The 20,908-nt window shown below is 39.2% G+C and overlaps 1 protein-coding gene across 1 annotated transcript; it reads right to left on the bottom strand.

Annotated features, from left to right (window-relative positions):
• Nucleotides 1-5,804: 5,804 nt before the first annotated feature.
• On the bottom strand, nucleotides 5,805-7,656 carry olig3 (oligodendrocyte transcription factor 3). The gene has a single exon (XM_084735753.1). The coding sequence runs from the start codon at nucleotides 7,399-7,401 to the stop codon at nucleotides 6,520-6,522; it is 882 nt and encodes a 293-aa protein (XP_084591879.1). The 5' UTR covers nucleotides 7,402-7,656; the 3' UTR covers nucleotides 5,805-6,519.
• Nucleotides 7,657-20,908: the final 13,252 nt, after the last annotated feature.

Here is a 20,908-nt window from a genome sequence, read left to right as displayed (position 1 = left end):
AATGCACATGGACGTCATTCTGCAAACCCATCCTCTCACTTCCCGCGACCCTGCGTGGACAAAGGGAAGTGTCAACACCACCTCTCTAACTGCACAATTAACATGCAAATGAGCTCAGTCGCTAATGGCGATGGCAAAGCGCTCTTATGATGGAAATATGCTTTCTGTTTTGGCAGTATGGGTTAAACATTAGTCTGTGGAATCAGCTGAGGACAGGAGGGCAGAGGGCCCCGAGGCTTCCCCGAGGGCAGAGAGAGACAGAGAGACAGAGAGGTAGACACAGAGAGGGAATGGCCCCTGCACCTGCTTCACTGACTATGACTAAGACACACACACACACACACACACACACACACACACACACAGAGCAGGACCAGGCAGTTATAATCAGCCTCGTTCAGCCTGTCAGCCTGGTCAATAACTTATCCCCTCAACTGCTTTTGTTCTAGCAGCAGCTCGGCTGATGCGGCCGCTGCCCCTTATTCAACTGAAATTTATTTTCAATTGCTGCCCTCAGGCAGCGGCCCTGTGGCAGCTCACTGACCGAGCAAGTAAACAAACCAGCAGCGCACCACTTCACTTCACACACTCACTCTCTACAGATTGAATGCAACAACAGTCTGCGATTGCCAAACGAGATGTTTATACAAACTGTGGAGTTATAAAAGCCTTAAACCACTTGTACATATCTGACTAAAAAGCTGCATTATATTTTCAGCTCTGTAACTCTCTGATCGAGCTTCATCAGTGTGTTTTCATTACGACAAGTTTGGAGATTTCAGATTTTTTGAGGTCAGGTTTTGGAAAAGGAAGCTGACATTGTTGCCTTGCTAGCATCCGTGTCCAAGAGCACTGTGAAAAATCCAACTGGAGTCAACTAGTCTTTTCTCATTACTTTAACATGAATACACAAGTTTTATTTATTCAAGTTAAGTCGACTTAAAAATTTGAGAAATTATTCTCAGAACATGTCAGAATTTATAAAAATTAGTTTTGTTTAACTTGAAGTCTTTTGTCTTGAAATAATTAGTTGATAAATGTTCTGTACAGAGTTCAATCAACTCATTAAATTAAGTTTTTAAATAAACGTGATCAGCATATTAGCAGACTTCCAGCCATGCAATATTTCAGATTTAAGTCCCACCACCCCCCTTTTGATGATGAAAACTTGCTGTGTGTCTCTAACACACTTTAAGATAAGTCATGGTTGCATGTATTCACAATTATGAAAACACCACAACCATGATGAAGTTTTGTATTGAATTTAATTAGTTAATTAAAAGTGTCAGTGTGTTAATATTCATCAGTGAGACTGAAGAGCTTTTGGTTCAATTTAATATGTTCAACTTACTGAACATATTTTCTTAAGTACAACTGAATTGATATCATGCTTGTTTGACTGGAAAAGTTTATTTGCTTTGAATCATTACAGAATTACCTCAAATTGTCTTTTCAAATTTGACCAACTTAAAATTTTAAGGCAGCACAGACACTAACATTCTTTTATGCGTCATTTATCTGTGAGCTTTAATTAAAACAAGTTTGCAAATTGATTAAAACAACTTTACAGATTTCAGATTTTTGAGGTTAAGTTTCTGGAAAAGGCAGCTCGGTCACAGGGCCACCAAGTCAGGCTGACAGCATTTGTTGCCTTGTTAGCATCTGTGTCTTAAAGTGTGAAAAGGGGCCTGTTAGTGTGTGTGTGTGTGTGTGTGTGTGTGTGTGTGTGTGTGTGTGTGAGGGGGTGAACAAAGCAGTGTTGCTTTAAGTGATAAACCTCAAGTGGCTCCCAGTAACAGGTGTGTGCTCTGTGAAGGACCAGTCGTTTGTCAAACCTCATGAAAAGAGGAGCTGAAGGCCACAAGTCCATTCAGTCATCACTGACCGGCCTCAAAGAACAAAACACACAGGATGTCTGGATAAATTACAATCCCCTACACTGAATTCAGTGGAGTCAAATCATATTTTTTCATTAAGTTGACATAAACATACAAAAAAAAGTAATGTCAAGTTAATTCAACTTCAAATTTCTACTTTTTATTTTCAGACCACTCCACAACTTATAAACATGAGTTGTTCTGACTTGAAGTCTTTTGACTTGAAATGATGAGTTGAATAAATTCATGGCCCAGTTCATTCAACGTATAAAATTCAATTTGAACAAAGGGGATAACTTTGAACTGATTATTTAAATTAAGTTCAGTCAATTCACATTTTTTAAGGCAGCAGGAGAACTTATGTTTTTGATTCACAGTGTGTGTGTCAGTCCCTTCTTATTTATATATGCAGGATGTTGTTTTAAATCTTAAAAGAAATGCTTTCCCTGGGGATACTCCTGAACACTTTAAGGTATTTTACTTAAGTTTATGTTTGTCTTTGTAATTATTATGATGTTTTGCATATGTGACTTCTTACATGTTTTTTATAGTGAAGTATCAAAGTGTGCATGAATATCGTATAAGATTTCACTTTGTATGTTCAGAGCTGAAGAATTTAGTGTATAGGTATAGGTGAATCTGAATAAGAGTAAGTATGTGAGAAAGAGTGGTTACACTTTTTTGAGTTTTAATAGCATGGTTGTTTTTTCTGTAAGTGTCTTATCTGTTGTCATGCTTTAATGTTTTGCGTAACTGATATTCTGCAACAGCTAATCGGCATCCTAATACAATCCTAAATCCATGTACACTCAACAAAAATATAAATGCAAGACTTTTCTTTGTGCTCCCATTTTTTATGAGTTGAAGTGAAAAAACTAAGATTTCTTCTGTGTACATGAAACATTTATTTCTCTCAAATTTTGTTCAAAAAATGTGTTGAAACCTGTTCCCCTGAGTACGTCTCCTTTGCCGAGATAATCGATCCACCGGCGATGCAGCAGCCTGATTATTGCACAGATGTGCCTCAGACTGGTGACGATACAAGGCCACTCTAAAATGTGCAGTTTTGTCTTGGAAAAAGACATTTCAGAACTGAACATTGGTTATTTCACAGAGCTCTATAGATACCACATGTTTATTGCAGGAGGGCAAAGTGAGGACCTGCCCTACTCCATCTCTGATTGGTTAGTACTTGCTAGGTAAGAATATGAGTGTAAACCAATCAGAGACAGAGAAGGGAAGACCATGACTTTGCCCTCCTGGGAGAAAAAATTGTATCTGTGGCCATATATGAAATACCCATTCTGTTTTGTTGTTGTGTTTATATTTTTGTTTATTTACCTCATGCACAATGTGTATGATGATTGTGTTACTCTGTTGTGTTGAATGTTGTCCTGTCTGTCCTTTTGCATTATTCATTCATTATTCATTCAAAACTGATCTATCTGTGAAAGGTTTTGATGCTCACTGCATTACACAAAACTGAAACTTTACAAACCAGAACTGATGGAAAGAAAAGTGCCAAATAAGTGCTTCTTCAGTTCAATTGACAAAAAAGTTGCTCAAATAGGTTACCTGTGAAGAAATTAAACATCTCTGCATTTTATAGCTGTTTTCCACAGCTCTCTACATCTCTTTTCTTTTTTTTTAATCAGTATTTTAATCTTCAATTTAATATATTCTGTTTTTGTTTTGTTTTTGTTGTTTTTTTTTTACTTTGTTTTATTTGTTGTGTTGCATCATTATCATTATCACCAACTTAGGCCTCCCTTAATAAAAAAGAGGAATTTGAATCACAGTGGGATTTACATGATTAGGTAAAAGTATAAATAAAAGTCTGAGTCTAATGAGGATGATTTTTGTGAATCCTGCTAGGAAGATAAGCCCCGCCATGATAAACACAGTGACAGGAAATGCATTATTCAATCATTGTTTGCAAGAGTGCAAATTACTTTTTCATTTACTTGTAGGATTTTAGCTGAATTACAGCAGAAATTTTCAGTGTGCAAACCTGTAGTAATAAATACTCCTGTTGTGGTGTGCATCCACCAGATTTACACTCCCAGAGTAAAACAGAAAAGGCAGTGATTTACAATCGCCTCTTTAATATGCAACTGCCCAGGTTTGCATTTGTTTCTGTGCATGTTATTTGCATGTGCATGATTGTTTTGTGCATTATTTTGTGGCTTGGCCCTCCATGAATGTAGCAGTGCTTGATAGCAGCAGCAGCAGCAGCAGCAGCAGTTGTCTCTGCTTTGCTCAGCTCCTAATTAGCCAGAATTAAGAAGTATTTCTCGGCCCATTGAAGAGTCCATTTCCTTTGAAACCAGAGCATAATAAACCTTAAGTAATTACCCCAACTCATGACTATTAACTCGCAAACCGCCAGCTTCCCTTGACAACATCCTCCTCAGTGTTGTGTGGTTAAAAGGCCATTGCAGCTACCCAGCTATTTACATCCCATCTGGCAGCCTGCGAGGGACAGACAGGCTATACTCATTCCTAAAGACAAAAAAAAGAAGTGTAAAATGAACTCTTTCACTCTTTCTCAACTTCGCCACAGAACTTGTGTTTTCTTCCCTCCAAATAAGTTACAAAAGGGCTTCTTCTCCTTTTCTTTTTCTGTCTTTTCTTTATTTTTTTTTTTAATCCACACACTCATTTGCATGCGGCCGAGGCCGAGGAGGGAGGGGGTCTGAATGTATAATCTTCTGCATTTAGTAGCCTGTAATCCCGACGCCTTTCTGTGATGTGATTTTCTCCTCTCGGTCCCCCATGAACAATTAACTTGTAATCTCCACAAACATACATTCTGTCGCTGCAGAGATGAGACGGAGGAACGCCCAAGGGACCCGGCGGACAAACTGCTCTGCGCTCCCCGAGGCGGATCACTTTCTAGCTGCTACAATTCAACTGGGCTCCATTAAGCTGCAGCCCAGTCCCTCATTTCCCTCATTTCATCCTCGTTTTCTGCTTCTTAACATTTGTTGCGAGCTGCTCGGAAATGTTAAATAAATGCTGTTTGACCATGTGTGTGTGTGTTTTAACTCATCATTAGCTGATGGTGCAACATGAGGCCTGTGGGTGCGAGGATGAGACGGACAGAGGGGAAAATAAAAATTACCACATGATATAAAATAAGGCTGGAAATTGTTTTAAAGTAGTTTAAATGAGGAAGATCCACCTATGTAGCTTTTGGGCTTTCTTCAATTAATTTTAGATGTCTCGCCTATTTAAAATATTAAATTATTAAATATTAATATTTAAATGTAATATTTGGTTTAACAGACAGACACACACAATCTTTAAAGTGATTCATAAACAGAGAAATTCAATATCGGTAAGAATATTTTAAATAGAAAAAAAGCCAGACATCTGAGTCATTTTTACTTTTTCTTTTAAATACTAATAATCAACATATTTGACCAATTTCTTGTTAAAATATTGTATAGTATGTTAATATATTTATTTTCATTTATTTCAAATAAGGAAATAAGCAAAAAAAAAAAAAAAAAAAAAAACGAAACATGGACCCTGCAAAAGTCAACATATTGTGTCTCTGTCCCACTGAGGCCTTGTTGTAGTGTATTAGAGTATTACGCAAAAATGTGTCAAAGTGTGTTTAAAATAACATTTAAATGATGAAAAATTATGAAAAATGTGCGAAAATTTAAATATGCTATGGTTAAAATAAATGTGTGGATTTAGAGAGATAAAGGTTTACTTTCAAATTATTTAAACCAAGTTTGTGTATTTGGGGGACTACATGAGTTGCAAATGTTCACCCATTTAAAAGAAAAAGTAAATAAATCTGAATAAATAATATAGTAGTATAATAGTTTAATACAGAGCTGACATGATAAATGATGTCTGTAATGTTTTGAAGTCCCAGCTGAATGCTTAAAAAAAGAGGGGGAAGACAGTAAATATGATCCATAATTTCAGTTTTATTGAAATTTCATCCAGGGACGCTGGGCGATAATAAATATTTCATCAGTCATCAACAATGTACAAAAATAAAGACACGGGGTCTCTGGGCATAACAAATTCAGTTCAGCAAAAACAATCATGCTGTGATAATTATACCGTCATGCAAAAGAAAAAAAATACAAATTAAAAAATGGAAATCAGAGCACAAATTGACGTACAGTGAGCCACAAAATAAATCTAAAAAACTTAGATTTGAAATCAAATTTCCGCGGTGGCAGAGTCATTTTAGCCAAACACATTAACGTCATTATTTTCATATAGAACTCAAGTTTAAAATCCTTGGTACAAGGCACAGAGAGCATTCTTCGTTTTCACAAAATGACGCCTGATATTAAAAATAAAAGGAAAATTAACTGAAAATCTTCATGCAGCCTCCTTCACCTTTCACACTGTGGTGTGAGACTAAAACTGCATCTTGTTGCAGGACACACAACTTTTTCTTTTTACCTTCAACTGGCAAAACCATCAGTCTTTATAAGTCCTTGTTACAAGGAGGAAAATAACACTTTTTTTTCTCATACGCCAAACAAGAAAACAGACTAAACAACAACATGCACCAGTGAGGCCAAACCCGCCCTCATGCCCTGAATTCTCTATTTACAAACACCGCCACGTCTCTCAGTCTCTGCATGTCTCACACACGCTCCGACCATCATTTCATCCCGTCTTTGCCCTCCACTGTGAGTCTCGTGAGGCCGGTGGAGGTGATGGGGACGTGTGGAGGAGGGGGCACCTGGCAGATGGTACAGGGACACGGCAATCCGGCCCAGTGCTGGAAGCCAGAGCCCAGCTGCAAGGCTGGGGGGGCGGTCGGGGAGCCCTTCATCAGGGAATGGGGCGCTCGGATGGAGGTGAGCCCCGGCAGGGCGCTCGACAGGGTGGAGGACGTGGAGGAGGACAGCGCGCTCCCGAGGAGAGGGTGCACCTGGTGCGCGGCTGCAGCCGCCGCAGCAGCAGCGGCAGCCGCTGGGCCCCCGGAGTGTCCCCCAGCGGCGTGCGCCACCGTGCCGCAATGGAAAGCGGAGTGCTGGCCTCCGTAAATCTCCCCCACCAGCCGCTTCATCTCGTCTAAAGAGCTGGTGAGCATCAGGATGTAGTTCCGGGCCAGCAGCAGCGTGGCGATCTTGGACAACTTCCTCACCGAGGGCCCGTGCGCGTAGGGCATCACCTCGCGCAAGCCGTCCATGGCCAGGTTGAGGTCGTGCATGCGCTTCCTCTCGCGGCCGTTGATCTTGAGGCGGAGGTGGTACATCTCCTCCTCGGTGATCTGCTTCTTCATCTTGAACTTGTTGCTGCTGCTGCTGTCTCTGCTGCTCCCCACTGACGCGGACTTGGCGTCTCCAGAGCGCAGGTGCTCTCCTCCGCCGCCGCCGCTCATCTTCTGCCGCTGCTGCTCGCCGCCCTGCGTGGAGGAGGACACTGAGGATCCGACGTGGTGGTGGTGATGGTTGTGGTGGTGGTGGTGGTCTCGGAGAAACATGCCGTCCATGTCCGGGGAAGAGGCTCTGCTGCTCGGGCTGGAGTCTGAATTCATTTTATGGGTTCGCTGGGTGAGGTTGATGGGTAGGAGGTCGCTGCCGCTTCCTCCCTCACTCTCTCACTCTCTCCTCACTTTCACTCTCTCTTTTTACTCCCCCTCTCTCTGTCTGTCTTTCTTTAGTCACCTGATATTGTCTGAAGCCTCCTGTCCCACGCTCCTGTCCGTCTTATCACATCGGTGACCACTCTGCCTCTGCCGACTGTCTTTTCTCTCCCTGTGTGTCTCTGCGGTGAGGAGGACACTGATTGTGGGTATTTATACATGCGGGCAGACAAAAGCGCCTTTCCTATTCATAACGCCTCGTTAGGAGGATGACGTGCCCGTTAGAAAGGGGGCGGTGTGCTTTGACTGTCCCAGTGACCGCGGTGCGCAACCATTCACTGCCATTGTCAGGACACTGTCGGGGGGCACAGCGCGCCTCTCATCTCCTGCTCTCTTCTTCTTCTTCTTCTTCTTCTTCTTCTTCTTCTCTTCTCTTCTCTTCTCTTCTCTTCTCTTCTCTTCTCTTCTCTTCTCCTCTCTTCTCTTCTCTTCTCCTCTTCTCGTGGATCAGAAAGTTGCTCTTCCTGGGACGAGCTGGTCAGTTTTATTAATGCTTATTTTATGTTTATGTCATAGAAGTTGTTTGAGAGCATCTTATACTTTATTCTTTAAAAAAGCTAACGAAACACTTTCTTTCATTCTTCGTGGCCTGTCTTGTTTGTTGAGCATTTTAGGAGCTGTACATTTACATTTTGTGCGTAAAAATGTACATTTTACGCACAAAAAAATATTGTTATAACATCACAAAACATGTAATTTATTTTATGTGACAGACATATTCTTTTTTGAATGGAAACCACGCTGTGTTTAAAACTTCGTTAGCCTCTCACAGGGTTTTTATTATCGGACAGTCAAATTTTAAACCAACCTCTCCGCGCTCCGGCCGCTGGTTGCCTGAGGGAATGAGGAGGAATGAGAAGGGAAATTGGTTTCCCATTCAGCGGCTCCCGGTGCCGCAGGGGAGCGCGGCCTCCGCTGGGACAGAGGTAACATGCCCGCTCCGACACTCCGGCACTCTGCTGGCCATATGGCAGCATGTGGGCGTCCGTCAGAATTAAAACTTCTCATCGCTTCCTTGCCTTACTGAAGGCTCAGTTTTGTATTTATTATTATTATTATTAGTAGTAGTAGTATTGATTTAATAATAATTCTCATTTATCTCATTATATTTGACTTTTATTTTACTATTGAGATCCAAAAATCTCTGGCGAATAGCAGCCGTACAAATCACAGCATATTAAAATGCAAAAAAAAAACCAACAAAAAAAACCAAAAAACAAACAAACAAACAAACAAAAACAACAAAAAACATGATATTCTAAAATCCACAACAAAACAAGAACAGCCCTTCAAACACAATGGCCTCTCAAGAAAAAACACATTCTTTATTATGTCTTTAAATTCACCAGTGCATACAAGTGTGTCTAATTTTAAAATATTTTTCTAGATTATTCCATTACTATGCCCATGTTGCATAATAGAAAATTTGGAAAGTAGGAAGATATTTGATTGCACATAATTCTGTTCTTTCACAGTTTTATCTCAGAAGATAAAATGGGGGGGGGGGGGGACTCTTTCTTTATGTATAATTTTCAGCTTTTAATTATATAAAAAATGTGATCAGATGGCAATCAAAATAATAAACAAAACTGTGTGTATACAATACTAAAATACAATACAATAATATCATGTCATGTATATGGTGTGCAATACAATACAGTAGTACTTCAATACTGTCATTTCAGTCAAAGAGTAACTAGAATTCAATTTAGTTCAAAATACTTTACATTTTAGGCAAACACCAATACACACCATCAAAAAATGCAACATAAGTAGGATTGTTTCACATCCTAAAATACAGATGAATTTCAACAAGAGAAACAAAATAAACTAAGAAAAAATACAAAATGAGCCATAAACTGTATTTTAAAACCAATTTATGGCATTAATACAAACATTTATTTATCATAAAACACATTTTCTTGATTGATTAAGTGAACAGACAGATCTCCAAAGGTGATTTTGTATTAAATTATTGGAATGAAAGCGTTAAATTGAGTCAGTATTGTGTATATTGAGCTGCTGAGAGTGCTCTCTCCACTCTGAAGAGTCTACTCCAGATCTGTTTTGTGGAGGTGGAGTGGAGGAACGGGCCACAAACAATAACATGTGGAAGTAACAGAAGAAGCACTCTTCCTCCGTGTGACCACCACCTCAGCATCCATCCATCCATCCTTCCAACCATCCATGCATCCATCCATCCGTCCGTCTGCACACCCACCCACCCTGCAGCACTTCAAATAATAAAGTCTGTCTCAAACTCTTCTCGGCGCTCTCGATCCTTCTCCAATGAGATCCCCCTGGTAGAACAGTAAAAATGTGTATTCACGGCCTCATTGTTGGCCCAGCAAAAGAGCCCTCCTCATAAAGGTGCTGCCAATGCAAAGAAAAGCGCTGGTCGGCTTTGCTCTCTCTTGGTGGCATTTGAAAGTGTAAAGCTTTGAATACCAATTGCTTGAACTGGACATATGTGAATCCGCTGTAAGCCTACTAATCCTGTCCCCAAGTGTTTCTTTGTGTGCGGGGCAGCCTCGCACACCCAAGAGAAAGTGTTCCTAATCCGGCCAATGTGGAGAAATGTGTGAATGAGAGGGGACAGAGCTAGGAGGAGGTGTGTGTGGGAGCATGTGTGTGTGTGTCAGGTATCAATTTGTGCAGGAACACATGCTTTTCAGTTGGGTTCTTTTGATTTATTTATGTATTTTTGGTGTTTTTCAGTGTGTGTGTGTGTCCATCTGAGGCCCCCAGCTCCACACTACCAGGACACTGGTCTAAATGGAGGCAGTTATTCACCGTTCTACACACTACTGTCGCAGCAGGTCGCCCCTAATGTGCTCTTTTCACTGCGTAAGCTCCTCGCTTTCCTTTCATTCCTCTGTTCATGTCTTTTTTTTAATCTCTCTTCCCCTCTCTCCTCCTCTCACACACACTCTCACACTCTCGACGCTTTCTCCTCCCCAGCTCCTGGCTCTGCTGGCTTCTTCTTCTCTTGCAAGCCTCTCACTTTTTTATCTTTCTGTCTTTCACAAGTGGCTCTCTGCCCTTTCACATCAGTTTGCTGGGCAGCAAAAGGACAGTTGGTTACTCACTGAAAGTCACCAGGTCAAAATGGGAAAAAAAAATCTGGGTTTTGACTCAGAGTTTGTGTTATGTTTTATGTCACTGCAGGGTCAACTGTTATCATCAAGCTCTTTTTAAACTTTCGGGTCATTTTTTGTTACTGATTCCATGTTTGAATGTCATGTGCATGTTGTTTGTGACAGTTATGAGGTAAAACCTGAGCTTGATGTGTGTAACACTGAGTAAGGATGAGTATTGGTAGGATTTTATTGATACCTGTATTGACACTGATACTTATTGATACTCCTCTTGACACTACTCACCATAATTTGATGCAAAAAACAGACATGATATAAAAAGTTTCACTTCACTTCTTTTTTCCAAAAGTGACAAGTAAATTTGTTTCCAGAGTTATTGCATTGAGCTGCATTTTCATTAGGCCTAAATTCAGTAGTGACGTCACATGAACGTTTCATCCTGTCAGCTGTTTATGTTAGTACTGTTTTTTGATACCAATCCTTAACACGGGGTCAAATTAATCACATTCTTATGTAGTTTGGGTAAATTACCCAATAGTTACATAAAGAAAATTACAGTAACAGTGGGTCAAAAAATCCTTGGATGCTGGGTAAAGTTTACCTCAACATTGCCATAGTGAGCATTTACTCACTATGGTGATGTGCTCCTCCAAGATATAATAAACATGTTGACACAGTCTTAATTGAGTTCAGGCTAAATAATGTGATTTAGACCACATGGTTCCCTTAAAACAAAGCAATTCCTACTTTTTTGTGACTTGTTTTATGTTAGTCATTATCCACTAACTCAGATTAAAAAAAACAAAACAAACAAACCTGTTAATCATCTCACAACATCTCCGATCTTTCTTGTGACCCTTCGGGCAACATTTGAACATTTGAATGACCTTTTCTGCCAACATGACAGACAAATAAGATGATGCTGTAATTATTTCAATGTGACACACGTATGTCTGTCATGAGGAGTGTTTTTTTTTTTAAGTGTCCAAAACAGAGTAAAGTTGCTACTTGCAATGATTATTCAGCAACAGTTGCGCATGGAGGAGCCGGATCGGTGTCCTTCAACAAATTTAATTCTCCATCTTAAGAACCGTCATCCCGATAATAATTCCACCACAGGAGTAACTGTTGTTCATACTGAATGTGAATTAGTGTTCTAAATATTAATGCACAATCACATGATGAAATTATTGCTAAAATATGGGACTTACTGGACAGAAACATGACTCCAAATTTATTATAATGTTGCTCCATAATTGCTGGATGTTGGACTAGTGTCCTTCTTATCTAACTTACAAATATGAACACACATCTTGTTGAATGGTTTGCCAAACAAACAATTACTGGGGGAAAAGTGCACCGCTAACATCAGTTTGTAGGCTAGGAACCTAATTAGCTGATCAGCTGCAACACACTAAAAAGCATGTAAACTTACCTGTGATGTTGGCGTAGTTATAACTCTTCAGTGCTACCGCTAACAACATGCTGTCTGCACATGATTTGTTAACTAAAGCACAAGTTTATTTACTTTTTCTCTTGTTCACCTGCTGGAGTTCAGTACTGGAGCTCAGCCTGTCAGCTGCTGTCAATCAAAAACAGACAAAGATCTTGCTTTCTTTAATAACAAAAATCTAAATCAGCTATAAATATATCTTCTTAAAATGCTGAAATTATTTTAGACTACAAAAAGGAAGAACAACATATATGATCTCAGTAAGACTTGAATATTGGCAGATTTCAGTGACAGAAACTCTGAAAATGAACATTATATTATGAGTGTGACAGTGCTGACAGAGCAGTTTCTCATATATCTAACACAGTGGTTCTCAAACAGGGGTCCAGGGACCTCCAAAGGTCCATTGTGCTCTGTCTGAGCATCTGTGAAAAGTTTGCAGATGCATTCATTTAAATTACCATGATATTTAAAAAGAAAATAAAAAGCTATTATTTACTCATTTATTTTCCAAGGGGTCTCATTGTTCAATAAATAATATTTTTATTTTTAAATCTGGAATAGAAGTTTAAAAAAACAATAGGCTGCATCAAATTATTCCAAGGGACACACATGAGGGGGTTTATATTTATTTTGTAAGGCATAAGATCTAAAAAATGTTGTCATTATTTGTCATTGTTTTAGGATTCTGGGGCATCATGATTGAAAAAAAAAAGTGTAAAGAAAATGCATGTAATATTTAAGTACATGAACCTATTTTCCTCAGAAACAACCAATCTCCTCTCTCTCTCTCTCTCTCTCTCTCTCTCTCTCTCTCTCTCTCTCTCTCTCTCTCTCTCTCTCTCTCTCTCTCTCTCCCTCCTGGGTGGGCCGGGTCCTCTGATAATCTCAGGGCAGTAAACAGTCAACGGACGAGTCCCTCCAACCGTATGTGTAGACAGAAGTCAACAGCAGCCGTCTCACTATCACTGGGACACAAACTCTCTGAGCTGACAGGAGACAATATGACAAAGGTCCAGGTCACAGCCGAAGGTGTCAGTGCTGCTTTATAAGTGTAACTATTATAAAAACTGCAACATTATCTGTCACATTCACACATCTTGGAAATAATTATAAAATCCACAGAAAATGAGTTCAGTAATCATCTGCGGCAATCAGGATCCAATAAATGTGAAAAGTGTCTCAGTGGAACTTATTTCATTCAAGCACATTCTTTCTGTTTTATTACTGGAGTTTGATTGTGTTAGTGATTTGTCTTCACCATATTTGTGTAATCACACTGAAAATAAAACTCCATTAAACTCTAATATCATCCTCTCTAATACAAACGTCTAAATCGCTCACATTTTGAACAGTCTGTTTGTCCATGTCTTTATACAGAAAGTTTTTCCTCTACATTGTGTAGTTGCTCCAGCAGGAGGGAGTAAACATGTTCCCTTTCAAAACAGACATACAGGCTAAATGTTGAGACTTAGACAGCAAGCTCCATAAATCCAACAACGTTAACTCTAACTTGGTTTAAGTTTGATTTGGTTTAGGGCATAAAACAACTTGATTAGCTTTAGGTTAAGATTATGGATTTGGTTATAATAAATATGGATTTGGTTATTAAACTTAGAGAACAACACAGTCATGCTTAAAAAAGTACTATGTATTAATATAATAATGTCACCTTACTTTCTCATTTACTTGCTGTTTAGGGGAACTTGTTGCTGCCATTATTTGAAGGATGGTCCGGACACCAAGAAGTTGTTTTAAACTTTTTTGGCTTATGACCTGTTAAAATAAAGTAATGTGTACTTGTGATCCAAAGACATAGAGTAACCTGTTAAAATGGACTGGGCTGTACAGTAGGGATATTTGAGGTCTTTTTCGACGGAGGTTGTGTTGTTTACCTGAAATCTGAATTTTAAGGCTTTTCCCACTCTTGTACTTGTTGGAATAAAATCCACATCATTCTACTGAGTCTTGAGCAGGCCTGCAGTATATTGTGTCAAAGGCATGTGTAACTGTTGATCTGTACTTCTTTCATTTTGCCCATCAAAGACGCCTTCAAACCACAGTTTGAAGTTTCACAAAGAGAGATTTCACAAAGGTTGAAGCATTCGAACGGCAGATGGAAGACAGCAACAGGAATACTGAGATCTAAGAGTGAAGCCGAGCAGAACCCGTCCGGCCTCCGTCAAAAGTAGTTCTGAGATTTATGTTATTTTAATGAAAGCTTTAACATTTGAAAAGTAAAAAGACGTACTGCACCTCTCAGAAATGTTTGGGTAACTTTTAAAAGCCTTATTTTTCCTTCTCAGTTTTCTTTGCATGAATTCTGGGTAAAGGAGAATATCAATAAGATTTCCTGTTTTGTGAAAAGTAAACAAACCTTCAAATTATAGCAAGCCTTTAATTAAGGAGACGATCAAACAATTAAAAGCTCGTTAATTACAGACCTCACAACCATCTCCGCCAACATGAATATTGAGGTCCTAATTAATATTTGTGGGGCTGTTTTGTTCTTGGAAGACATTGGCGTTAATTAGGCAAAAACAAGTCAAATTAACATTTCAGTAATGAAGAAACATACCTTCATGTTCTTATTTCTCTCTGTCTGAACGCGCTCTGATACAAATTCGGCATCTAAAAGCTTTCTGAAGCATGTTGATGATGAGTTTTATCAAACAGAAGCAGTGAAGTTTTCTGTTATGGATTTTTCATCCCGATGCACAACTGCAGGTGTTTGTTTCGCGATTGTCTTTTGAAAAGACAGATATTTACTGCTCTGTGAAAAGTCACTGTTTAGTTTAAGATCTACGCTTTGCCACCACAAGATCTCAAATCCAGATTAAAGGTCAGATTTTACACCTATTAGTCAAACTAGAATCTCAACCGGCAGCCTAGGTTAGTTTAGTTCAGCATAAAGACTGAAAACAAGGTTAAGTAGCCAGTTTAGCTCTGTCAAATGACCTACCAGCACTTCTAAAAACATTATATCTCCTTTGTTTGATCTGTACAACTTTTGTTTGTTCAAGAGAGAGAGAAAGCAGAGGTGATCGAGCGAGGTAGAGAGAGAATGAATAGAGGTGGTAGCGAGGAAGCTGGTGAATCACAGAAATACAACATTATTTTCTGATTGTTTCACAGCGATTACAATATAGGACATTTTCATCTCAACTTGTCACATACCAATGATACTGCTCGTCAGTATCATATACAAAATCACAAAGTACCCTTTAGTGTATGAGGATTAAAAAAATAGGTAATCAACGTTGTGCTTGGGTAGGCTCTCATGACATCACTAAAATATAAAATCTAGCATTTGACAAGTTGGGAATGAGAACGGGCCAGTCGGTCTATTAAATATGAGGCAGCAGGCAGTTTTGCTTGACACAAATACTGAAAACAGGGGGGAATAGCTTATTATAACTTCTGGTAACAAGATCTGTCACTATTTTTAATCTCTCTCTGAATACAACTGTAAGTATTCAAGACACTTCTGTTTCATGTCCTGCATCATGGTCTCTGGGTTTATTTCACCATAATTACCCAATCACAGTACATTATCCCTTATTATTATTATTATTAAAAACAATTGATAATTTGACACAAAATATTGATCTAAATATGACTTTATTGCTTCCATTAAGTCCTCCAGAATATATGATCAGAACTGAATCCATAGCAGCAGTCTGCCATTCAGAAAAAAGACATCTGTATGTGACCAATCAGAATCGAGTATTCAACAAAGCCATATAAATACAAAGTGCTATCAATCTTTTCATAAGCAAAAGTGTATTTCCCAAATTGTTAAACTATTACTTTAACCTTTCTAATTGTCATCTCCAGTATCATCCTCACCTCGGTCATCAGTCACCCTTCTCCTCCTCATTACACTCACACAGACACACACATACACACACGCACACACACACACACAGACAGAGCAGAGTTACACACACCACCAGCACTTAACCAGCCTCCAGCCCGGCCCACCAGCTTTTGCAACAAGGTTCTCCTTTTAACTGTCCCTTTCAGCGCGAGACAATCAGACACCTCCCATCGCCTCCTTTCAGGCTACAGCTCCACCACCCCGCCTCCTCCCCATACTGCTCCCTGTGTCACTTTGTGTCCGCTTCGCCCCCTCGCAATGGGTTCACATGACCAGAAAATGAAGCAGGGGTCTCTGCAAGCGGAGAATGAAAGGGAGTATGTTTGTGTGTGTTTGGGAGAATGAGACAGAGAAGGAGAGAGATTAACATGTAGGATTTAAGCTGGTGAGACGGGGTGAGGGTGTGTGAGTGGGGTTACATGTAGAGAGGAAAGTTTGGATCAGGTCTGTGTGTGTGTGTGTGTTTGTGTGTGTGTGTGTGTGTGCGTCTATCTCAATCTTAATCTAACAAGATCATCTCACACACAGGGTTGTAACCATGCACATGCACAAATACATTACTGTCATACATGTGGGACTGCACACACACATAAACACACACACACACTCCATTAGAGGAGTGCTGGAGGCTGCAGGGTTTGAGGGCTGGTTACTGTTAGAGAGATTATCACATCATTAACTGCTAATGAAAAACCAATTCAGACGGCTCTCCTCCTGCGCTCTGTGCTCGCTTTCTCTGGCTCAGTCTGAGGTTTTCTCACTAACAGGGGCAATAAAACATAAATTATCCATGCATCTTTGTTATTTAAGTTGAAGCTCTAAATTGTTTTAGATTAGGAATCAGAAATACTCTATTGATCCCCAGGGAGAATTAGTTATGTTACAGACACAGGAATAGAAAACTATACAAGAAGAAGCACTACATAAAATGTGTCCTTTATACTTCAGTGTGTACCAAAAGCCTTTCCACCACCATGTTTAGAGAGAGTTCAGCTTAAATAAGTTGATGATTAAAAAAAAATGAATGGGTATAATGAAGAAGAAGCTAAAAGCTGCAGAAAGAGCAGGGCTGGCTGGTAAGACAAGAAAAAATCAGTGTGGCAGGTGAGGAGAAGAGAACCAGCTATTAAATGGAGTACATGAAGAGAAGGCAAGCTTACACCTGATGTAGGTCAAACTTTAATCAACTTTCTCAGCAAGACAAAATGTGAATTAATGGGCATTTTCAACCACTACCGTTATGAGAACATTGGTGCTGATTCTCAAGTCAGGTGCTATTAACCAGTTATCTCAAATGATGGACAACCATGTATAAAACATTTATGTTTATTTCATGTATTTATTTTAGGACGGGCTCCTCTTTAGTCCACACAGATCTGATATTTTCATCTGTCACTATTTTTAATCTCTCTCTGAAAAGGTATATCCTGATTTATTTGCCAAGTCTGTTTCTATTTTCTTTTTATCAAGACCATGATGATTATTCTTTAGGATATTTGGCCCCAAAGTAATATGACAAAAGGGCATTTCTGTGTAAATGAGATTCTTGATGATATGACACAAAACTGAAAAGTATTTTTGGTTTTAAAACTCACTAGAACTAGCTGATGAGCTCTCCTTGCAGGACTTTTGTCTCTCCTCATATTCAACTGGATGCTTCTGTGTGAGGTGGTGAAATTAATTTGTTGTATTGCTCCTTTTGTCAGACAGTCTTCTTGCGCCTCTTACATATCACTTGGGTTTGTTGTACATCTGATCTTTTGTGACAAAAATACTTCCACAATACTGAAGTCACTCCCCTTTTGGAAGTAACTCCACCGTGAATCCGGTAGCAATGTTACTATCACTTTCAGCCAATGGTATGATACCATTTTATAAACAAATTCTGCCATTTTCATTATATGAATTTTGTGTAATCATAAAACAACTTCTGGCAATATTATCATGAATGATACAGTATGGCACTCCCCTAGAAAAGTGTATAAAACAGAGAGAAGCTGTGTGTTGCTTTATTTCATGAAGTGCTATATGATAAGCTTGCAAATCTTGTTTACTGCTACTTTGACTTTATTTTTGGTCCCAAAAAGAAGACTTAAATATTGCTCAAATATAGTTAGACCATCTAATAGTTTCTCCAGTCCCTGATAATGAAGAAATAACAGCTGGTGCTAATGTTATCTGCAAATGAACTGAAATACAGACATGTCTATCTGGATGGTACAGTATGACGGTGCTGTTGATGGGGCTAACATTAATGCTCAGGTAAGAGGTGGATATTTGACCAACATGACCACTACAGACAGAGTTTTAATAAATAAATGCAATATTCACATTTATCATAGGACTTGATCATTTATTTTTACTTCACATTTTCCACTCTTGAGCTCATTTCTGAGGATGTGGACAACCAGCAGCCCATAGAAATGCTGTATATGTATGTGTATGCTGTGTACTCCATGTGTGTATTAAATAAAAAAAAAAAACAATTTTGAATTGCTTTTCTATTCAGAGGATGTCATACTTTCTTCAGTTTTCCAGAGGTTGATGTTGACCTATTAATGAATCAGCAGCAGGCCCTGTGGTTTGTGGTACAGAGGCAGCAGTAGTTACTATCAACTCAGACTGTTCATCCTCATTTCTTGTCAAAGCAGAAGCCAGACCTTCTTTGCTGGGGCTGGAAGGACAAATCATGGATGTTATGAATCGTCTGCATATCTTAACGCTCCAAGAGAAAGTTTATGGTGCGGGGAGAGAAAGAGACGGAGAGAGCGAAGAAACAACTTCATCAAACTCATCATCTGTCCTGTGACTCTTTGCCTTGTGACTCTTGTGTACGGCAGCTTTATATTTATGCGTCTGCTCATGCACACTTTTCTCTACGTGTTTGAAGGCACGTGTGGCGGGTGTATGTGTGTTTTGACTGCACGCAGCAATAATAAAAACCACACCAGCACAGGCCACATTTTTCAAGTTTGTTTGACGCATTTAAAATGCTAATAACCAGTTTATTATGTGCTACATCAAATGCAAATGCTCTGTTTTACTGCCGTGAAGTTGGGCCGACGTTAGCATTTGCATATCTTATGTCTGTCTCCTTAGCATGCATGGAGGAGCTGGATAGCGGGCAGACTCCCAATAAATAACATTAACAGGCGCATTAGATAAACAAGCTCCAATGATGCTGCTATTAGGGAATGCAGAGCCATATCCTGCTTAAATGTAGGTGTTTGACACAGCAGCATATGGTGTGCAAATTCCCCCAAATCAACCTAACGCCAGCATTATCTGGAAATGTCAGGGAGAGCAGACGGATTGAAAAAACATTGCTTTAACGGCAGACGCTTTACGATGTTGAGAAAATGCTGCGGAGGAATTTGGCTCTTTAAGACCAACTGGCGGCTGATGCTCCTCGTGTGTGTATATGTGTGTGTCTGTGTTTGTTTGTGTGTGTGTGTGCGTGTGAACGAGAGAGACAGCAGTTAAGACTATAGTTCAAACTCTAATTGTAAATGAGAAACTTTGTCTGGTTTAATGTTTGGTTCACTTTAAGTCTTAATCACCTTCAGGCTCAATTCAGAAACCCACTAAGATGTGAAGTAAACATTCCATAAAGAAAGTCGTATATTCTCGTTAAAGCAGCTCTGAAAATCACAGCAGCAATTCATTATGAATATAGATGGGGCATGATGGCACTTTAAGGTTTTGTCACTTATTTATTTATTTATTTTTACAGAGAACTGTGTGATGTGGCATGGTGACAGGTGTTTTCTCATGTGTATATGTGAGAAAGTGTATTTAAAGGATATACGGGCATAATGTGGCTTTGTATCAGCACTACAGCACAGCGTCAGACAGTGTTGGGATGTATGTCAATTAGTTTAACTACAATTTGCAGTAGTTGTGTGTTAGTTTAACTACATTCATATCTTGGTTACTTTCTCAGTACTTTTAGGTTATGTAGTTTAGATACTTAATTACAAACCACATATTCGATATATTCTCATGACCTTTCAACAAAGCCGAGGGATCATGGGAGCTGTTGTCATCATTGTTAAGCAATCACCATAGCAGATGGAAATCTATCTTACCTGACACAAGTAAAATCATGATGGTCAACTTTCTCCTTTTCCTGTCAAAGTGACATACAGTCTTAAGCTAATGCTAGCAAAATGCTATCAAAATTTGGTTCTCTTTTCAACATAGACAAGCCGAGCACATAGCATATCTAAGTACGTGAAACAGGAAAGGAGAAAGTTGACTGAGGTACCAAGCTTGTTCAGCTGTCATTGGATTGCAGAGTGAAATGGGGCGGGACTTACGAGGGGTCAATTGCTCCCTATTCTCTCCTTAAAAGCCAATGGCTGTAAACTGTATTTAGATGTAGTATACTGATGACACATTTAACTCATAAATCATGGCACATCGCTCTCCCCTACATGACAGTACATTAGCAGCATTTAACAATATATTTGATTGATAATTAGTATTGATAATGGTGATGGCCTGATGAATTAGTTTTAATAAATAAAATCCTTTAAAATATTCTCAACAAATGTCATGGACACATAGCTAACTGTGAGAATATTACACATAATTGTTTGCAGCATTTCTTTGGCTTTGAACTTTGAATCGAAGCATTAAACATGGTCACACACTAAAGTTTCTGTAGAGGTAACCCGACAGTCGGATGGAAACATCCATCTTTTTTTTTCCCTCTCCTTTCACTTGTGGTGCTATTGTGTAAATATGTAATTATAACTGTGTTAGGATAGTCTCTCTTTAACCCAACATTCTCCTCTCTCCTCTCCCGTCTTTGTTAAAAAGGCCACTTGTGATGAGATGCCAGCATTTACTTGTTCCTCCATTTGTACCCACTGTAAACCCAGACACTCTGGATGAGTGTCCGCTACATACCACAAACAAATGCTGAAGTGTAGATGCTAATGCTCTCTTTTTGTCATTCTCTCC

The sequence above is a fragment of the Lutjanus erythropterus genome, chromosome 14 (genome assembly GCF_056507025.1).
Source record: "Lutjanus erythropterus isolate fLutEry1 chromosome 14, fLutEry1.hap2, whole genome shotgun sequence".
NCBI lineage: Eukaryota > Metazoa > Chordata > Actinopteri > Lutjaniformes > Lutjanidae > Lutjanus > Lutjanus erythropterus.
Note: the sequence above shows the minus strand (reverse complement) of the source record. Positions and strands in the feature narration are given on the sequence as shown.

Coding starts and splice junctions, on each gene's coding strand:
- olig3 (XM_084735753.1), bottom strand. CDS start 7,401: ATGAATTCAGACTCCAGCCCGAGCAGCAGAGCCTCTTCCCCGGACATG.